The 17,936-nt window shown below is 46.6% G+C and overlaps 1 protein-coding gene across 2 annotated transcripts in view; it reads left to right on the top strand.

The window, feature by feature from the left end:
- The window catches only part of Slit3 (slit guidance ligand 3), a 594,183-nt gene that overhangs the window by 463,035 nt on the left and 113,212 nt on the right, over positions 1 to 17,936 (top strand). For both annotated transcript variants that reach the window (XM_021631471.2, XM_060363864.1), the window contains 3 exons: positions 271 to 412; positions 10,353 to 10,424; positions 16,622 to 16,693. In XM_021631471.2, the coding sequence (XP_021487146.1) occupies positions 271 to 412; positions 10,353 to 10,424; positions 16,622 to 16,693 (286 nt within the window). The remainder of the gene's footprint in view (positions 1 to 270; positions 413 to 10,352; positions 10,425 to 16,621; positions 16,694 to 17,936) is intronic.

The following is a 17,936-nucleotide window of genomic DNA, read 5'->3' as shown; positions in this document are numbered from 1 at the left end:
TTTGGAATCTGATGGCATAGTTCCATTGTGTGTGTGGTGCATGCTGGGAAGCAGCATGATGGGATAATGAAGCAGCTGAGATGACCCACAAACAGTGGGGTCAAGGGCAGAACCTCTTTCATGTCTCCCTGAGGAGGGAAATACCAGTTGTTGGTGATTCACCAGCTTGCTCAGCACTAAAGCTGCACACTTGGGAAGCCGAGCAGGAGGCTCAACACTGGGAATCTCCTAATAGTGGCATGAGTTGATCATTATGTTCTGGCTCCACAGGTCCCCACTCAGAGGCTCCGGCCTGTAATGCCAACTCCCTCTCCTGCCCTTCCACTTGCACATGCAGTAATAACATCGTGGACTGCCGAGGGAAGGGATTGACGGAGATCCCTGCCAACCTGCCAGAGGGCATCGTGGAAATGTAAGTGTCTGTTTGCCTTTCCTCAATCCCTAGTTAGCTAATCTCTCTGATTCAGGCAGTCTCTCAGTAGATTATCAATATGTTGGGCTGTTAAGTGTGGCCATTAAAAACACCCAGGAACCTCTCTTCTCTAGACTTCTAGGTTTTCATTAGTATAGTGGTCAAGAGCATGGACTCAAGAATAGAGTCAGCAAGCTGCAGCCTATAGGAATACCCCTACCATCTATATTACAAATAAGGTTTTATTGGGACACATGCATCTCTGTCTGTTTATGCTGTCTTGGCTGGTCCCTCAGGGCAGTATAGAGTAGTTATAACTAAGGACCGCATGGCATACACAGCCAAAAATATATTCTGCCTGGTTCTCCTCAGAAAGCTGCCAATCCCTCACCGGGGGTCAGACCATGTCCTTACGCTGGATCTCCTGATCTGTTTGGCATTTGGTAAACTCATTCTCCTTCTTGTCTTTGGTTTTCTCACCAATACCTGATAATTATCAGGTTACATTTCAGTGGGTCTTAGTGAAAACCAAATGAAATGCTGTGTGTGAGGCACTTAACGAAGGTGTCAATACAGGGGCTAGGGGCTTGACAATGGTGGTGGTAGCAGAGGAAGGAAAAGCTGAACTGGCCTCATAGCTCTCTATCATATCATATGAGATTTTTGTCCTTTAGATCTTCAGGTAAAGAGACAAGATTGTGTGTGTGTGTGTGTGTGTGTGTGTGTGTGTGTGTGTGTGTGTGCGTGTGTGCAAATGTGAGACTTTGCAGTAAGTTGTGTCCACATGGCTCAGCCTTGTTCGTCTTCCCTCATGAATTAGAAAATGACCAATGTCTCACTCTGGGACAAATAGAGTACCAGCCAGCGTTGACCTCAAGCCAGCTCTTAAAGGCTCGCAGTTGCATTCATTTCTTATCTTTACGGTTAGCACTTGATGGAGGCTTCAAATGGAACCTATATGGGATGAAATCCCTCAAAACCAAAGTCGTAGATTCCCTTGCCTCGCAGCCACATCATCTCCTCCTGCTGTTCTGTCTCCGCCTCCATTTCCCCTGGAAATATGCTTCTGTTCTCATTTCATTCCAATACTTGGTCCATTAGCCACTTCATTCATTTGTGTTTGTGCAGCAGTTTGTCCGTGCTTGAAGAGATAGAAACAAACAGTGTAGACAAAATGTCTGCTCTTGTGGCCCATGTATTCTATAGAGAACAAATAATAAAGTAATTCGAGTGATATATTTAAAGGTAACTGGTATGTGGATAAAAAAGAAGCAAGGAAAGGAGTTGAAGCAAGTGATGGGGTAAAAAAGAAAAAGTGACCATCAGTGAGATTGTTAGAGGGGGAGGGAGTGGCATGTGCAGAGGCCCTGAGGTATGAGTGTGTCTGATATACCAGGAGGCCATTGTGACTGGAGCAGAGGAAACAAGGGGGAGGTATTAGGAGCTAAGGTCAGAGGGGAAATGGGAACCCCATCATGGGGCAGTTTAATGACTTTGCTTGCACCCTGCTTCAGAAGGGAAGACGACGCACATGGTCCACCAAAGTGGCATTCTAGTTTGTTCCTTCATCAGCCTCGCCAGCTCTTGTCTGATTCTCTGTCCCAGGCCCAAAGGGCACAGGCATGTCTGCACCACTCACTGCAGGAAGGGGGCTAGTGGGTAGGGAGGGCTTTCTGCTAGCCACGCCCTGTGAGGCCATCACACAGTTGCTCCCACAGCCTTCCCTTCACAGCACCAGCACTTGGGTTGGTCACACTGTAGCTGTCCACTAGACCTGGAGAGTGCCGTCTCCTGGAGAGTCAGACCCACCTCTCCCCTTCTGGCTTCTTCCTCTTGTCCACCCCCATGTTCCTGCTTTTCTTTTCCTGTGCTAGTTCCCCTTCATCATTGGCTCCTTTCCTGGTTCATCTTCCTCTCCTCCCTAGCCTTTATGATCTTCCCACTTCTCTCCCACCACCCTGTCTTTCCCTGCCTTGTTGACCCTGTACTCCTCTCTGTCAGGGGTATCTGCCCATGTCAGGGTGGGACTTTGGCCCCTCTCAAGGCAGATGTTCTGGTTAGAACAGATGCCTGCCCTCACATCCTTGCAGATCCCATCTTTTTCATTTTTTTTCCCTCTCCTTCCACCTGCCAGGTTTTATAGCTTGTTCTTTGGCACCTGGAAACCTTCCTTTTGGCCAAGATCCTAACTCAGTCTAAAGGAAGGGGTCAGGTTAGACCATCAGACTGTATCGAGGGACACCACCCCAGCTCGGTCCATCTCCTTCCTTTTCAGCTTCCCATCTGGTCCCCAAGTGTGAACCTCACAGGTCGGCTCAATTCTCCAAAAGTTCAAAACTGCAGGTGCCTACAAGAAAAGTGCACCCTCTACAGGTCCAGGTGATTAGATTTTCTCCTGGACATTGAATATGAAAACTTATGTTGACACACAGGATGTTAATATGAGATGATTCCTGAGTTCTTAACTACTAAAAGTTAAAAAGATAAAGTCAAGACAATCTGGTGTTTGTTTGTTTGTTTGTTTTATTGAGCAAAACTGTCATTTTAAAGCAGCATCCAGACTTTGTTCTTTCTACTGTTCCCCCAAATTCCATTTATTTTACAAAATGATGGGCACTGCAGACAGAGTATGTGTATGCATTATATAATATACACAAATACAGGGTGCCTTTTCTGGAAATTTTATAAAAGATATGTAATGGCCTAGCCTGTAAGATCAGAAATGGAATGGACAGGAATGGACAGCCTAGGTAGGGCCTTCCCAAAGATGAACAACAGCCAAGTGAAGGTTACGATGTATGCTCCAGCAAACAGCCATGCTACCTCTGGCCTTGCTTTGCAGCCACTGGCGAATAACTTTTCTGAGCCTTGATTCTCTCAGCTGGGAACTGCAGGGGCTGCTGGTACTTCCTCAACGGTTCATAAACAGCATGTGCTACGAGATGCTTAGCGTTGTGTCTATCCCACAGAATATGCTGCCAGCAGGAATCATTATTTCACAGGGGATATGCAGTATCCCCTCTTTCATTCTTAGTGCCAACAAGAATTAGTCCTAGGAGGCACCTTCTGAACGGGGGCCTCCATGAAGACAGTCAGTTCTTTTAAGAGTTATGTTCAAGCCGGGCATGGTAGTGCACACCTGTGATCCCAGCACATGGGGAGGCAGAGGCAGGCAGATCTCTGTAAGGCCGAGGCCAGCCTGGTTTACAAAGTGCATCCTGGACAGCCACGGCTACACGGAGAAACACTGTCTTGGGGGTGGAGGGGAGTCACAGTCAAGAGGATTGATTGCAGACAGAGGCTAGCCACATACAGTGTGATGTGAACTAGAGAGTAGCTCATCTTCATGCAAATGTATGCAGACATGGTAATGAGGTTGCCCCTGCTTATTGGGCCCCCACCGTCTACCAGATGGATCACACAGGACTTCTCACACTGCGCTTGCCTCATTCTCTTCCGTGATGAAATGAAGCTGAGAGATTAAAGCAGATGAATTAAGTCCCCGTGGTTCAGGGAAGTTAGTTTGAATGGTGATGTGTAAGAAAGAGTGTGAGGTAGGGAGCATCAGCAGTGCCCGTACCCAGGCTTGGGCACCTGTGTGGTAGCCCAAAGTCTCTGAGGCAGATAAACTGTGTCCTTGTAGCAGGGAGAGAACACCAGCAGGTGCTCTAGTAAGAGGAGGAAAGAGGAACAGAGTTCAAACAGCAGGATGCATCTCGGCAGAAAAGGTGTGTTTGATTTATCAGCCCAGAGACATAGAATCTGGCCTTCTCTGTAATATCAAGAATTCTACCTCTTGCCCATGGCCACCTATAATCCAGATTCACATCTCCTCACTTAGGAATGCTTGGCATGGTGCCACACTCCCCACTCCCTTTCTCAATCCGTAGCCATTGCAGACTCTTTCAAATCGACTTAACCTTGGGAAACAGTCCGCACTCCCAACATTTGGAAGGAGTGCCTATCTCTCATGCAAAGCAGCCTGGCAGACTCTTTTAGATTTTTTTTTTTTTTTTTTTTTTTTTTTTTTTTTTTTTTTTTTTTTTTTTTCAGAGAAGTGTGTGCTGGCCTCCTCGCATGCCAGAGCCAATTTCTCTAAGAATAGCTTTCTTCCAGAAAACCCACAGTGAAAGGGTTTGCTGTAGATTTTCCTCGAAACTCAGCTTCCATCAAGGACACTGTTCACATAGCTCCCTGGTGTTTCTCTGAACTGGCTCCAGCCTCTGACCAGGAAAAATTCAAGGAAGCACCAAGCACCAGAGACCCACACACTTCTGTTCTTGCTCTGCAGACACCCTCCTGGGCCTTCAAAAGCTCTAGACAGACCGTCTGTGTGAAGAATACAGCTCTGTCCCCTCCGTGTTTGCTCTGAATCCCCACGTGCTGTCCTCCCGTGTCTTAGGTCCTTTGCTGCAGAAGGAAAACAGATTTGATGGGGACAGGCTGAAGATAGGCTTCAGCCATAAGTGAACATCCAGGAGGAACATACAGCCCCGGTACCAACCTCACAGTCAGATGATGTGAGGAGACATTGGCCAAGCTAGACTGGAGATTTACAAAAGTGGTATAGTTAAAAAAACAAAATGACCAACCAACCAACCAACCAACCAATAGCTGGAACACTCTCAAAATCAGACATCTTGGATACTGTAATGTTTCTGAGGCACTGGCCTGGGTGGGGGTTGGAGATAGGGTACAAAGATGGGGAGCAGATGCTAGCAATATAGAGAAACTGATCAGGACACAGGATGGTCCAGGGGTCAACGGTCTTGCACTTGAACACTGCTTCTCTCTTACTTCAGGCACATTTCTTAACATCTTGTGTCTGACTCAGGAGTCCCTTTTGGTAAATGCAGGTTATTACACCTACCTAGAGACTTCCTATGAGGATTAAGCAGCATGGTATGGAAGGTTGGCACAGTGTTCAGAAGTTACTAAAAATGGAATTAGATAAGCAAAACCCTATTTATATGTATGTGACATGAGAACATGATTTAGTCGCCAATTCCTACACTGATAACATTTTCTTAAGATTAAAGAGTATCCTCTGTGAGCATCTGCACACACGCACCTCATAAGAAGAGGGAGTCTGGCGCTGTGCCTGCTCCTACCTCCGAGGTCCGTAGGCAATGCCAGGTGTTCTGCAGACAGCCCATTAGAGATGGCATATGTCAGATTCGCCCACATTCCTCATCTTTGCTTTTGGCCAAATGTGTGAGTTAAGTGGAGACGATACCTCACTGCTCAGAGCAAAAGGTAAAGAACGGAACCCCAGAGGCTGGGCCCAGGGTACACCTTGAAAGGGATCGTCTTCAGCCCTATTCCAGGGATAGTCGAGAGTCAAGAACTGAACCTCTGAACCCTGGGTTCTTCTCGCATGGTCTCCAAGCAGAAGTCTCAGGATAATTTGGGGAACAGATAAGCATGGGGTTTCCTTTCCTCCCCCGGATCTGGATATCCTAACAATCACTCTCAAGTTATGTACACACATAACACGTGTACATGTGACTTTAAAGAGAGGGAGAGGGTTTTTGAATCAGGGAGAAACTAAGAGCAATGACAATTAAACTCTAACTGGCAAGGACTAAAAGAATAAAGATACTTTCCCAACCCTGAGGTAGGTGAGCCTAGAGTTAAGGAGCCAGTTATTTGGGTCACAGCAATCTGGCTTCCATTCATTAGCTACTGATCTTAAGCAAAATGACCTCCTGTAACACAGCAGAGCAGCACTGCCTGCTTCATGGCACTGTAGAAAGGAATAGGTGAGCCAGTGTATGAAGGGCATCCTGTGTGCCCTGTGTGTGACAGTCAAAAGTCCTTCATAAATGCTGGATGTTCATCATATCGTCATCACTGCCAGTACTGTATCATGGCCCCAGCATCTCTTTTATAGGGTGACTTATAAGGCATACCACCATACTAGACATACCCCTGCAAATGCCATCATAGTGACTTATGGATTGCCAGAAATATAGCGTGTTCAGTCGCATGTTTGCAAATGACATCATTAAGGGAGCACCTGAGGAACTAGGGAAAATCAATACAGTGTGCAAACGGCTGAAATCTCCCCATCAAATGTTCCCATTGTTTCTGCTGGTGCAGGAAGAGGTTTGGATGTTTGATTTGTATGTTTGTTTTTATGCTAGCTCTATTAAATCTGTTTGCAGCCTGAAGAATGTTTGCCAGACAAAGCAAGACACATGTGCCAGTTATGAGAGCCCTCAAACAGCTGTTGGCTTCAGACAGTTCCCGAAATGTGACAGATTTTTGCTAACGCTGAGGCTGCCTTTTGTTCTTTACGATGAAGTATTTTCAGTGGGGGACTCGATTGCTGTCTCCTTGTTCCAAGCTGCAGGGCTGGTGGCGTGTTCAACCTCCTTGAGGTCCTTGTTCTGTGTCCTCATGTGCATCCGCTGGTATACGTGTGCACCTCTCTCGCTCTCCTGATGTGAGGGCCATTTTTCCTGCTGATGAGCTGGCAAGAACGAGGAGAATAATGGTTCAATAAAGCCTGGTGGTTGAGAGTCAGGCCTTTGGAATCAGATGAACTTGAATGGAACTGCTCTAGCTTCTCCTGACTTTGGACCAGTGTCTTTGCCTCTCTGAGCCTCAGTTCTCTCATGTTTAAGGCATGGTGGTGCATACCTGTAATCCTAGCACTTGGAAGGCAATGGCAAGATGATCATAAGTCCTAGTCCTGCCTGGGCTAAATAAGGAGATTGTGTCGCAAAAGTAGGAAAAAGGGTAGAAGGGAGGGAGAGAATGGATGTGGTAATAATTTATCGATGTACCTCACAAATGTGTACTTATTAAATTTGGCATGCAGTGTAAAACTCAAACTGGGCCCAACATATATACACTTGACACGTCAGCTCTTCATGCTATCTATACCCTTGCCTTTGCTTTCTTTAAGGGAATGGGCTATTCACAAGTACTCAAAGAGTACTCACTGCCTTCTGGGAATGCCAGAACTTTGCCACTCCATTCAGGGTCCAATGGAAGGCTGAGGAATACAGATAAAGCTCATTCCCAGGGTAAGAAACTCTGAGGAGTGCAGGCAGGATGTAAGCCAAGGTCTCTACCAGGGTTCATAGACTAAGCTTGGAGTGATTTGTTTTTTGCATATGATATATGCATAAGTGGGATACTTCCAGGAGCCCCCATGAAAATCCTAGTCCTCAGATGCTCAAGTCCATTATATAAAATGGATATGAACTGTGCGCATCCTCCTATGTACTGTTAAGTCCTCTCTCAAATACCTAACAGTGTCAATACTGGGTAAAGCGGATGTTAGGCTGTATTGTTCAGGTAATAAGGGCCGGAAAGTCTCTCCATGTTGAATAAGATGCCTTTTTAGGAATATTTTTAAAACACAGTTGCTTCAGTCTTTGAACGAGGAGCCCATGGATCCAGAGAGCTGAAGAGTATGCACCTCTCTGTCCCACCTTCCCTTATCTCTGAGAGCCTACCCACTGAACATCTATGATGTCAGTGGGTCTTATGCCACAGACTTTCCCGTGACTTTAAGGAAGCCTCTTTTCACCCATTTTCATAAATATGGACAAGAAGTGTAGCCAATGGATAGAAACAGGGCTTATCAGTTCCACCACTAACTAGCTTTGTTCTCTTTGACAAGCTTTTTGATCCCTCAAAGTTTCCTTTGCCTTGTCTCCCTGTGGGGCCAGTACAGCTTTGCCTCGTAAGAACAAGGGTTCACAGAAATAATCAAGATAAACAATACCAGTTTATTAATAATAATACTCTATAATAATTGTCTTGATTATTATAGCAGTGAAACTCCGTTTTGTGATGGGCCATCTTGAGCTAGACTCTCTCAACAGATTCTTAAGGTCCTTGGGGTCCTGTGTCCCATCCTGCTCATTGAAGGACCTCTCCCTTAGTACTTGCCAAAGTGGAGGCTGGCTGGTTGTAAACCACACAGATGTTTCTATCCAACATTGCTTCACATACATGGGCCTCTAGCTACCACAAGGAGCCACAAATTCACCTGCACAAAAGCAAAAAGAGTCGCCATCCTCGCCGACAGTGGTTCTCTCCAAAAGCAGCAAACTATGACATCCCTTTTCCTGAGTGGCAGGTGACTCACAGGATGTCTGGAGAGTTTGTGTTGCCCCCAGAGATCCTTGGAGCTGTTGCCTTGGCTGAGAAATCCCTGCTGAACTTTCCACTCAGTTGGAAAATGAGAATGTCCTTGGAAAGTCTGTCAGGGGAGCCTCTGAGGGTAGCTGATTCCAGTAGCCCATGGTCCCACAGTCCCTATGGCAAGCGTTGGTTATTTACCACCAGCCAGTTAGCCAACCGGGCCCCTGTCCAGCCTGCCTATGACGGCAGTCCCAGGAAAGTGCCCTCCCTACCCCCTCCGGCAGGGCACAAAGACATTGCTAACAGACTTTGGCAGTCTCATTTGTAAACCGTGTTCATCCAGCAGCCAAGAATGATCTGTCCTGATGCTCCCTCTCCTCTCGCCCTCCCTTCCTCTTTGGGCTCCCACACGTTCCCCCTTCCTTTTGCCTAGAGAGTGATTTGTCTGTGTTATGGGTAGGCCTGACAAACCATTCCACATTAGCAGCTGAGATGTTGTTTGAAATGGGAAAATTGCTGGCAAACTGCTCCATTAGCGGTTCCAGTAACAAATACTCTGTTCCCCCAATGAAGATGAGATCGTGGAGGCACAAATTAATACGACTGTCTCCCCCACTCTGCAGCGGGGATTACTCTTCAAGATGAATGGGTCCTTCCTGCCAGAAGTGTGCATTGGCTAGACACCGCCTCTAAGGGAGCTGGTCCCTCCCCTCTCTCCCTCTGGCACCCCACATATCCTCTCTAAACAATCTCATTCTCACTTCTTTCCTCCTCCTCCTCCTCCTCCCTCCCTCCTTCCCTCCCTCCCCCCTCTCTATCTATCTATCTATCTGTGTGTGTGTGTGTCTGTGTGTCTGTGTGTCTGTGTCTGTATGTGTGTCTGTGTGTGTCCCCAGTTTGGGGAGCAGCTATGCCAAATGAGAAGCTGATGAAAAAATCTGCACCTGAGGGAGAAAAGAGATGGATGGGGATGAGATGCTAAGTCCTCAGCCTGGGCTCGGGTGTCATTCATCATCTGTAATAGAGCGTCCCACCTGCCGCTCATGTCTGTTTCCCACTACACAGGTTCTTAGTGGTAGGAAGGCATTTGAGAGATGAAATAATAAGACTGGAAAGGCTCACTCACTCCCCATGGATGCTTCTCTTCCCAGTATGTTCTGGGGCACTGGGCCTGCAGCATCTCTTATTCCTCCCAGAGTCCTAAGAGTGGAAGCATTTGAGAAAGTTCATGTAAAGTATGAGGTACACATTCCAGCAGCAATTCAAGGGTCCAACCTGGACCCTGAGACTTGCAGGGTCTCAGGGAGCCGATTGAGAAGTATCAGGCAGAAAGCCTAAAGACTTTAAGGCTGTTTCTCCTCAGTATTAAAACTGCCTAAAGGAGTGCAGGTGCTGACATTCCTGCCCATTAGCCGTGTGGTTGAGATGTCAACTAGTGACATGGTTCCATGGCAGGGAAGCACAGCTGTCCCATGGTCCATCTTTCTTCTTTCATCTCATTCTCTTTGTGACATCGACTTTTTCAACACTCTGCTTAGATGGCTTCCTGTGTTCTTCAGAGAAGAACACAGCTGCCTCCAAGGTAACTGGTAATAAGCAGGCATTGAAGCTCTTGAAAAGTCCTCTTTCCAGCTTTCTCTGGAAGGCCAACAGCTAAACACTGTAGCTGTTGCCATGTTTGTCCTGTTTTCTTCAACCAGGACATGTGCCTTGGGCCCTTGTGCTTTGTGCTAAGAGACACCATCTTGTCCTCAAGGCCAGAGAATAGAGCAGTCCCTCAGTGGTCTCTTGTTGATAAGTGGTTGGTCAATCAACTCTTCTCTTCTCTGTTCTCCAGACGACTGGAACAGAACTCCATCAAATCCATTCCTGCAGGAGCCTTCACCCAGTACAAGAAACTGAAGCGAATGTGAGTTTCTCTTGGGAAGAATTGATCAGAATGTTTCCATGGGGAAGGGGTGGATGGGTAGAGGGCTTTACAATGAGTAGTAGGCATGCCACCCAATCGATTAATCATAGCCACTCCTTTCAGAGGGGTCTAGGCTGTTCCCCTGAGATTGTAAGAAACTGTTATATACATGTGGTAAGGTTTGTAAGCTTCAGCATGTAGAGCGAAGAGCCTCTCTGACCAGTAAGATTATCCTTGTGTGAGAAGCAGATGAGTTGCCCCTCCCCCAGAGACATATTGGCCTGTTTTAATGCCCTTGGCTTTGGTGATAATACCAGCAGTGCGATAGTGGCTTCACATCCTCCTGTCCTGCCACCACTAACATCCTTACAACTATGTACGTGCTCATATAAATGGCTGCTACATGCCAGAATATGGATAGAACCATCAACAAAAATGAAAGTTACATTCATGAAGCCGCCACCTCAATTGGGAGAGCACAGACAATGAGGAAATAAATAGCAGAAAATGGTAAGCTAGCCGAGCGTGGTGGTGCACGCCCTTAATTCCAGCACTCGGGGAGGCAGAGCAGGTGGATTGCTGTGAGCTTGAGGCCAGCCTGGTCTACAAAGCAAGTCCAGGACAGCCAAGGCTACATAGGGAAACTCTGTCTAAGAGAAAGAAAGAACGAAAGAAAGAAAGAAAGAAAGGAAGGAAGGAAGGAAGGAAGGAAGGAAGGAAGGAAGGAAGGAAGGGAAAGAAAGAAAGAAAGAAAGAAAGAAAGAAAGAAAGAAAGAAAGAAAGAAAGAAAGAAAGAAAGAAAGAAAGAAAGAAAGAAGCTGTCCTAGTCAACAGTGAAGGCAAATGAAAGCCATGGAAACTGTGCATGGTAGCTCATAGCCAATGAGGAGGAATAATCAAGGGGAGGTGAGGATTGTTGGATAATCAAGGGGAGGTGAGGATTGTTGGGAGGGGTGGGTAAAGGCTAGGTCACATGAGCAATTAAGACCATGGTAAAGGCTTCCCCTTCTAAGTGACACCTGCTAGTCTTGGAGGTTCCTGCCCAACATATAAGCGTACGGTGTAAGATCATAGTCATATGAATTGACCATGGTCAAACCCAACATCCCCAGAACTACAGTTACTAACACCACATCCACCACTACACAATGCTGGTGCTGTCAGCATGCTGTATCCTCCCTACCATGGCAGCCTGAGACTGCATTCCTGATCATCTCTGCCATGGGGGACAATATCAATCACATGATGGCCTTAAACCTTCTCTGTGAGTTCCTCAGCACTGAAGTATTTGAAAGGAGGCAAGTGGGACTCAGAAGTGACCCATCACAAGGGTTAGGATTCTAGAGGGTAGCCCCTTTGCCGTTACCATGTTGGGAAACCACAAGCCTGACCTTGTACTCGCTGTGCTATTCTCATTCCACTGGAGAATGAGAAACAGGCAATGGCCTCCATCCTGTCTCTCTTTGTATGCCAGGCCTGTTAGCTGGCTCCTCTGGAGTGGGAGGGGCATGTATCAACAAGGTCTCCCGATTCCTTTCATTTTAAAAATAAATATGCCCACGAAACAGTGGCATTAGTAGGCTTACCCTCAGATCTCAGGAAGCCAACTTCCCATCTCCCTGGAAAGCCAAAGCAAACAAGATACTCTCCTAGTACAATTCCAAAAGTGGAAACCAATATAATGAGCCAGCTCAAAGCACAGGCTCCTTCCCTCGCCTTGGCAGCATCCTCTCTGAAGGAGCTGTATAAATATAGGCCTTAATATTTAAAATCTCGGGTCATTAATCTCTTGGTATTCCTGCTTCTCCAGCCCTCTCTTCATGCACCCACCCCCAAATTCATTTTTAAAGCCCAGCTTGATTATGCAGCCAGATAGTAATTTTGGTGAAAAATGACAAGTTCACTTACTGCCCTCAACCTATAGCTCCTGCATGATTTAAGTCACTGTTCTAATTTTTTGTGAAGTCCAGGTAATTTAGGGCTTGGCTGTGTTTTACTGTCGTTTCTCCATCCTATTGGAGTTGCCACGATTGGCACATTCAAAATTCATAAGACCTTATCAGTCATGACCTGGAAAGTGAATTTAATTTTTGATCACTTCTGATGCTACTGATATTTATTATGATGCCGCCCCCCCAAAGGGGTGGTAGGAGGAAAAAGAATCCAGTTAAATTTGCTTAACTAATAGAACTTCAGAAATATAGACTGTTATTTAATGGTGTAGGCTCAGACAAGTCTCAGATAAGAATGGATTTCAGCCCATAGTAATGATTTCCTCATAGATGACCATTAATAGTTTATACATAATATTTAACAAGAGGAAATTCGCCCTTTCAACTGTGGCTGAGCACATCCTGGTCTCTCTTTAAAAAACAGAATTATCCATGAATCATTAGCTCCACTCCTATCCATTTTTCTAATGCTATCACAATATTAAAATAAATACTGCCAGGGAAGAACCCATACCAATATAGAAATGGGGTACTGGAGACCATTTGCTGGTATTATAGACTTCATTTCCCGACAACTCTAACACCTGAGGGGCAACTCTGTGCTCTTCTGCTAAAACGGTGGTTTAAGCATTCTTTGAAGCCAAATGTGGTGGTACAGGCCTGAAATCCCAATTCAGGAGGTTGAGGCGTGTAGATGGTGAGTTTGAGGCCAACCTGGGCAACATAGCCAGACCATGTCTTAAAAACAAAAAAGTTCTTTTCATTTGAATGCTCATGGGTAGAACAAATCTTCTCCAGGTTGTAAGACTTCCCAGTAGCTCACTCTCTTATTCCCTGCTTATCCCTTATATGTATTTGAATTTGCCTCCTCTGTTACAGCCTTGAAAAGTCACTTTCTCTTAGTCATTCTGTTTATAGCTCCAAGGGTCTGAGTGGGTCTCTATGTTTCTAAATTCTGAAAGATTTCTGGTATGACGTAGGGATCGCCTGCATGCACATTTCTTATAGATTTAATACATACACAGATTTGTGTTTTTCTGGTGCCCCTAACATCCAGATTAACAACTCTCTGGAGTTTGAGCCCCAGCTGAGACTGAGTGTCCTGTGTCTAGCATAATGACATCAGGAACAGCCTTGAGCTGACAGTCTGGACATACAGTTGTTCATTCATTACCTGAATGTGTGTGTGAAGCCCTCGGCGGCTTTAGATCCTTAACCTCTCAGGGGTAGTTGTTTCTTCTGCAAACTTGCTTCCAGTAAGTCCCGAACGGTCTCACTTATATGTCGAAGTAGTTACGGTTCTACCAAATGCCTGACTGAACCAGCATAAGGAGAGGGGGGGGTCCATTCTGGTTCCCACTCTGAAAGGACGCAGGGGTTGGAGAGATAGGTTGGCATTTGAGATCAGTGGCTTCTCTTCCGGAAGATGTGGGTTAGATTCCCAGCACCCATGTTACCGAGATCCATCCGTAACTACAGTTATCTGACACCTTCTTCTGGCCTCTGCACACACATGGTGCACAGACATACATGCAAGCCCAACACCCAAACACGTAAATTTTTTTAAAACTAAAATGGCTGTTGTTCATCATAGTGGGAAAGATATAGAAAGATGTAAGAGGGCCATCTTAGTCAGCAGTCATGAAGCAGAGAGGGCGGGATGCTAGTCCTCAGCTGGCTTTCTCCTTTTCCTTTTATTCACTCAGGGACCCTAGCCCATTGAATGGCACCACCAGAATTCAGGGTCCATCTTCTCATCGCAGTTAATCCTGTCTTGCAACACCCTCACAGACACAACCAGAGTGTCTCCTAGGTGATACCAAATCCAGTCAGGTTGACAGTTGAAATTAACTCTCATCTACATGAATCCAAATTTCCACGTCAGAGAAACAACAGGTAGGATGACACTCTAAAGGCCAAAGTGAAGATGGGATAGATACATTGGTCCAAGGACACAGAATCTCAGTTGGGCAACAGAAAGATGCTGAAAAGATGTATCCTATACCATGATGGCTATAGTTAATAACAATGTATTGTCTACTTGAAAGTTTCTGAGGGTAGGTTTAGAGTGTCCTCACAAGTAAGATAACTTTCAAGGTTTCAGATATGCCAAGTAGCTTAATTTAGCCACTCCACAGTGAGAAAATATTCCAAAACATTACAATTATATAAACATATACAATAAAAATCACAGGGGGAAAAAGCCTAAGTGGTCACCCCCAGGATCTATTCCTACCAAACTATCACGTTTCCAGTTCCCAACATCCATCACTTCCAAACCATAAGTTATCTCACCTCGTGTTATCACCCAAAAAGGGGTGGGCCCCGAAGTTCTCATTGTGAACTGAGATTCCAATCTGTCCCCCCATAGCTGAGGCAGGGATCTTTCCCAGTGGCTGAGGGACTTCCTGTATGCTGGAGGTCTGATACCACAAACGGACATCCCACAAGGGGGAAGGACTCAAGATGGGCGTCCTCTCTAATATGATAAGACCCTGTGTGTTGTTCTAAAATGCTTTGCTAGGCAGCCACCCTGAGGGGTGAGCAAGATTAGGATAATCCAGGGTATTTGCTTGTTAAGACCCTTACACAAAATCGGGATGCTGAAGAAAAGCCCAGTGTAAGCTGACGAGTTTGCCGGCACAATCTGGATTTGTTTGAGGCAATCTCGTCAGCTAAAGGGATAAACCAGACAGTTGTGCAGAAGGGGCCTTAACCTGGGAAAATATCTTTCGATTTACAGGCTTTGGAAGCAGGACAGAATGGGGCAGAGGTCTAGGCAAAAGCTGTTGCATGGCCTTTTCCAGGGCTGTTAGATGAAGGAGGGAGACAGGACAAAGCTCCTCCTTTTGTGTGAGTTTAAGAGGCTGGGCAGCCGGGTGTCTGGCCTCACTGGAGACCATCATTTACGAATCTCCTCAGATGTACTTTTTTCTCAATATCCACTTGTCTCCTCCTTGTTGGCCTGTGAAGACCTCAGACCTCCCTCTCCCACACAAAAGCAAGGACCCATTGATTTATTTTGCTGAAGGAAGGGAACTAGAGGGGTTTCTTGTCACAGGAAGTTGGTGCGCCTCTCCTGCCAGTGACAGGAGCCCAAAGGCCAGCCCTGAGCTAATAACTCTGAGGAAAAGAAATCCCCTTCCACAAGGGCCATTAACAAGAACCTGTGGCCCGGCTCTCAGTGGCATGCTGAAAGCATACAGCAGAGGGCTACCTGTACCTGTGACACCAGACTGGCTATTGTACCTGTACCTCTGAGTCCAGGCTAGCCACCGCACCCTTGAGGCCAGGCCGGCCACCATATGCCCTGTGTTTGGAAGATCCTTCTACACAACAGTAGCCCTCTTTATCTCTGGATGTGTCGTTATCTCCCTGGGCTTGTTCCCAAAAGAGGCGCATTCTCAGCCAGTGACACATCCATGTCTCAAAGGTGTTCTTTGAGAGTCTTGTGATTTGCTTGTACCACACAGCACACAGCTGAGAGGAGGCATCATCCTTGCTCAGAGAGCCTGCCAGGTCAGGGTTGAGAAGTGACTGGGGAGAGGAAATACTGTGGGTCTTTAAAGATGATCATCACTACTGTGGTACAAGACAGGAGAGCGATGCATAAAGGAGCCTGTCCTGGCCTTTGGTTGGGCGGGGTCCATGCTGCTTTATCTGTACTGTTAAATACTTGATAATGGCACCTGAGACCAAGGCCCTGGCTTGAGGTTGGTTTTGATTTGGGGTTCACTCTTGTTGTTGTTGTTGTTGTTTGGGTTTGGGTTTTGGTTTGTTTTGGGGGTGGGGGTTGGCTGGGGTTTGGTTTTGCTTCATTTGCTTCATTTTATTGAGACATGGTGTCCCTGTGTAGCACAGGCTGACCTCCAACTCCTGATCCTCCTTTCCTAACCTCTAACACCCTGGGATCACAGGGCATCAGCCTGCCCAGCATCCCCAGCTCCTGGATGTGGCTTTACACCTAAACAGTAGTGACCGACATGGTCATAGCCTTCTGTGCCAGGCAAGACTTAGGCTGTTCCTTAGATCCGAGAAGACATACAAAGGCAGCACACAGTACCCCAAGGCAGTAGGAGAGGTGTTCTTTAGGCATGGCCTCTTGCGCTCTGAATAAATACACTGCGTGATTGATCAGTTAACCTGTACCAGTTTTGAATGGCTGAACTGCTGGGTGCGAAATTGAGGAAGAGCATTATCACACCTGTGAGCCATGTTCTCAGACTCTCCCATTAATGTTTTCAGAGACATCAGCAAGAATCAGATATCGGACATAGCTCCAGATGCCTTCCAGGGCCTGAAATCACTCACGTCGCTGTAAGTGGGGCAGGGGTGGGAGGCGCGTCCGTATTTTTCACGAGGTGTTTATCAAGGCTTTATGTTCCCTCACCCACTTGTGGCAATCCGGTAAAAGAAACAAATATTTCTTCGGGGGAAATTGATCTTGGGGAATATTTCTACAGCTCACATGCATTATTTTTATTGATTAAGTGCCGAGCAGCTTTCCCAGTTATTGGCTTCTAATTCGAATGCATCTTTGACTCTCACCTCACTCCCCCTCCCAGCTCATGCTGCGCAGGGTTGTCTCGGGGGAGATGGGGTGGAGAGAATGGTAATGTATGTCTGAGGTGAGGGCTGATGGCTCACCACCCCTCCTCCCACAGTCTGTGCTTTTTGTGGCAGTGTTTCCTCTTTCTGGTGTTCAGGCTATTTCCAGCCTTGTGGTCCTTGTTCAGAAAGGATCCACTCCATCCGGTCACCCTTACTTTTTTGGATTTTCATTTAGCCTAGTGGTGAGGTACAAACCCTCACCTACCAAGGGCCGCTAGACTCCCAGGCTAAGAAGGTGTGGGGTTTTGCCCTCATTCCCTCAGCACCTCTCATGGGCGGTAGGCAAACCCTTAAGCCTTCTCTGCATGTTTCCTGAGGCAGATTGGAGACAGTGATCCCCTCCTTGCCTAACACACTTGGTGACTGACATGTTACGGTAATAGCAATAATTGGTACCATTTATCAAGCAACTGATTGTGACCAGGAAGTACGCTTCTAGGAGTGTCACAGGCTGAATCTTCTCAAAAACATAAAGCGTGGCTTCAACTGCCGTGTATCTAAGCCCCCTAGCTGTTTTCGTCCCCATCTGTAGCCCTCAAACTGGACCTGGCACATAGTGGTTAAAGAAAAGATTCAGGGCTGGGGAGAGGACAGTGAGAACAGTACCTGCTGCTCGATCATAAGGGCCTGAATCTAGATCCCCAGCATCTCCATACAAGCAGAGCACTAGGCCCAGGAGCAGAGGATCTCAGGAGCTCACTGGCTAGCCAGCCTAGCTGAAACGGGATGCTCCAGGTTAGCTGAGAGACCCTGTCTCAAAAAGAAAATGAGAAGCAATCGAGGGAGCTAGTTGACATGAGTGTCTGGCCGCCACACATACAGAAGGATGAGCAAACTTCCCCCTGACACCCCACCCCTATAAACACATTCACCGGCAAACATCTCAGGGAGGAGGGAGGAAGACAGATAGCATGCTAAAGACATGAAAAAACACTTTTCTGAAAACACA

Source organism: Meriones unguiculatus, chromosome 11 (assembly GCF_030254825.1).
Source record: "Meriones unguiculatus strain TT.TT164.6M chromosome 11, Bangor_MerUng_6.1, whole genome shotgun sequence".
NCBI classification, from domain to species: Eukaryota; Metazoa; Chordata; class Mammalia; order Rodentia; family Muridae; genus Meriones; species Meriones unguiculatus.
The sequence above is the reverse complement of the archived record's forward strand: the minus strand, read 5'-3'. Positions and strand labels throughout refer to the sequence as shown.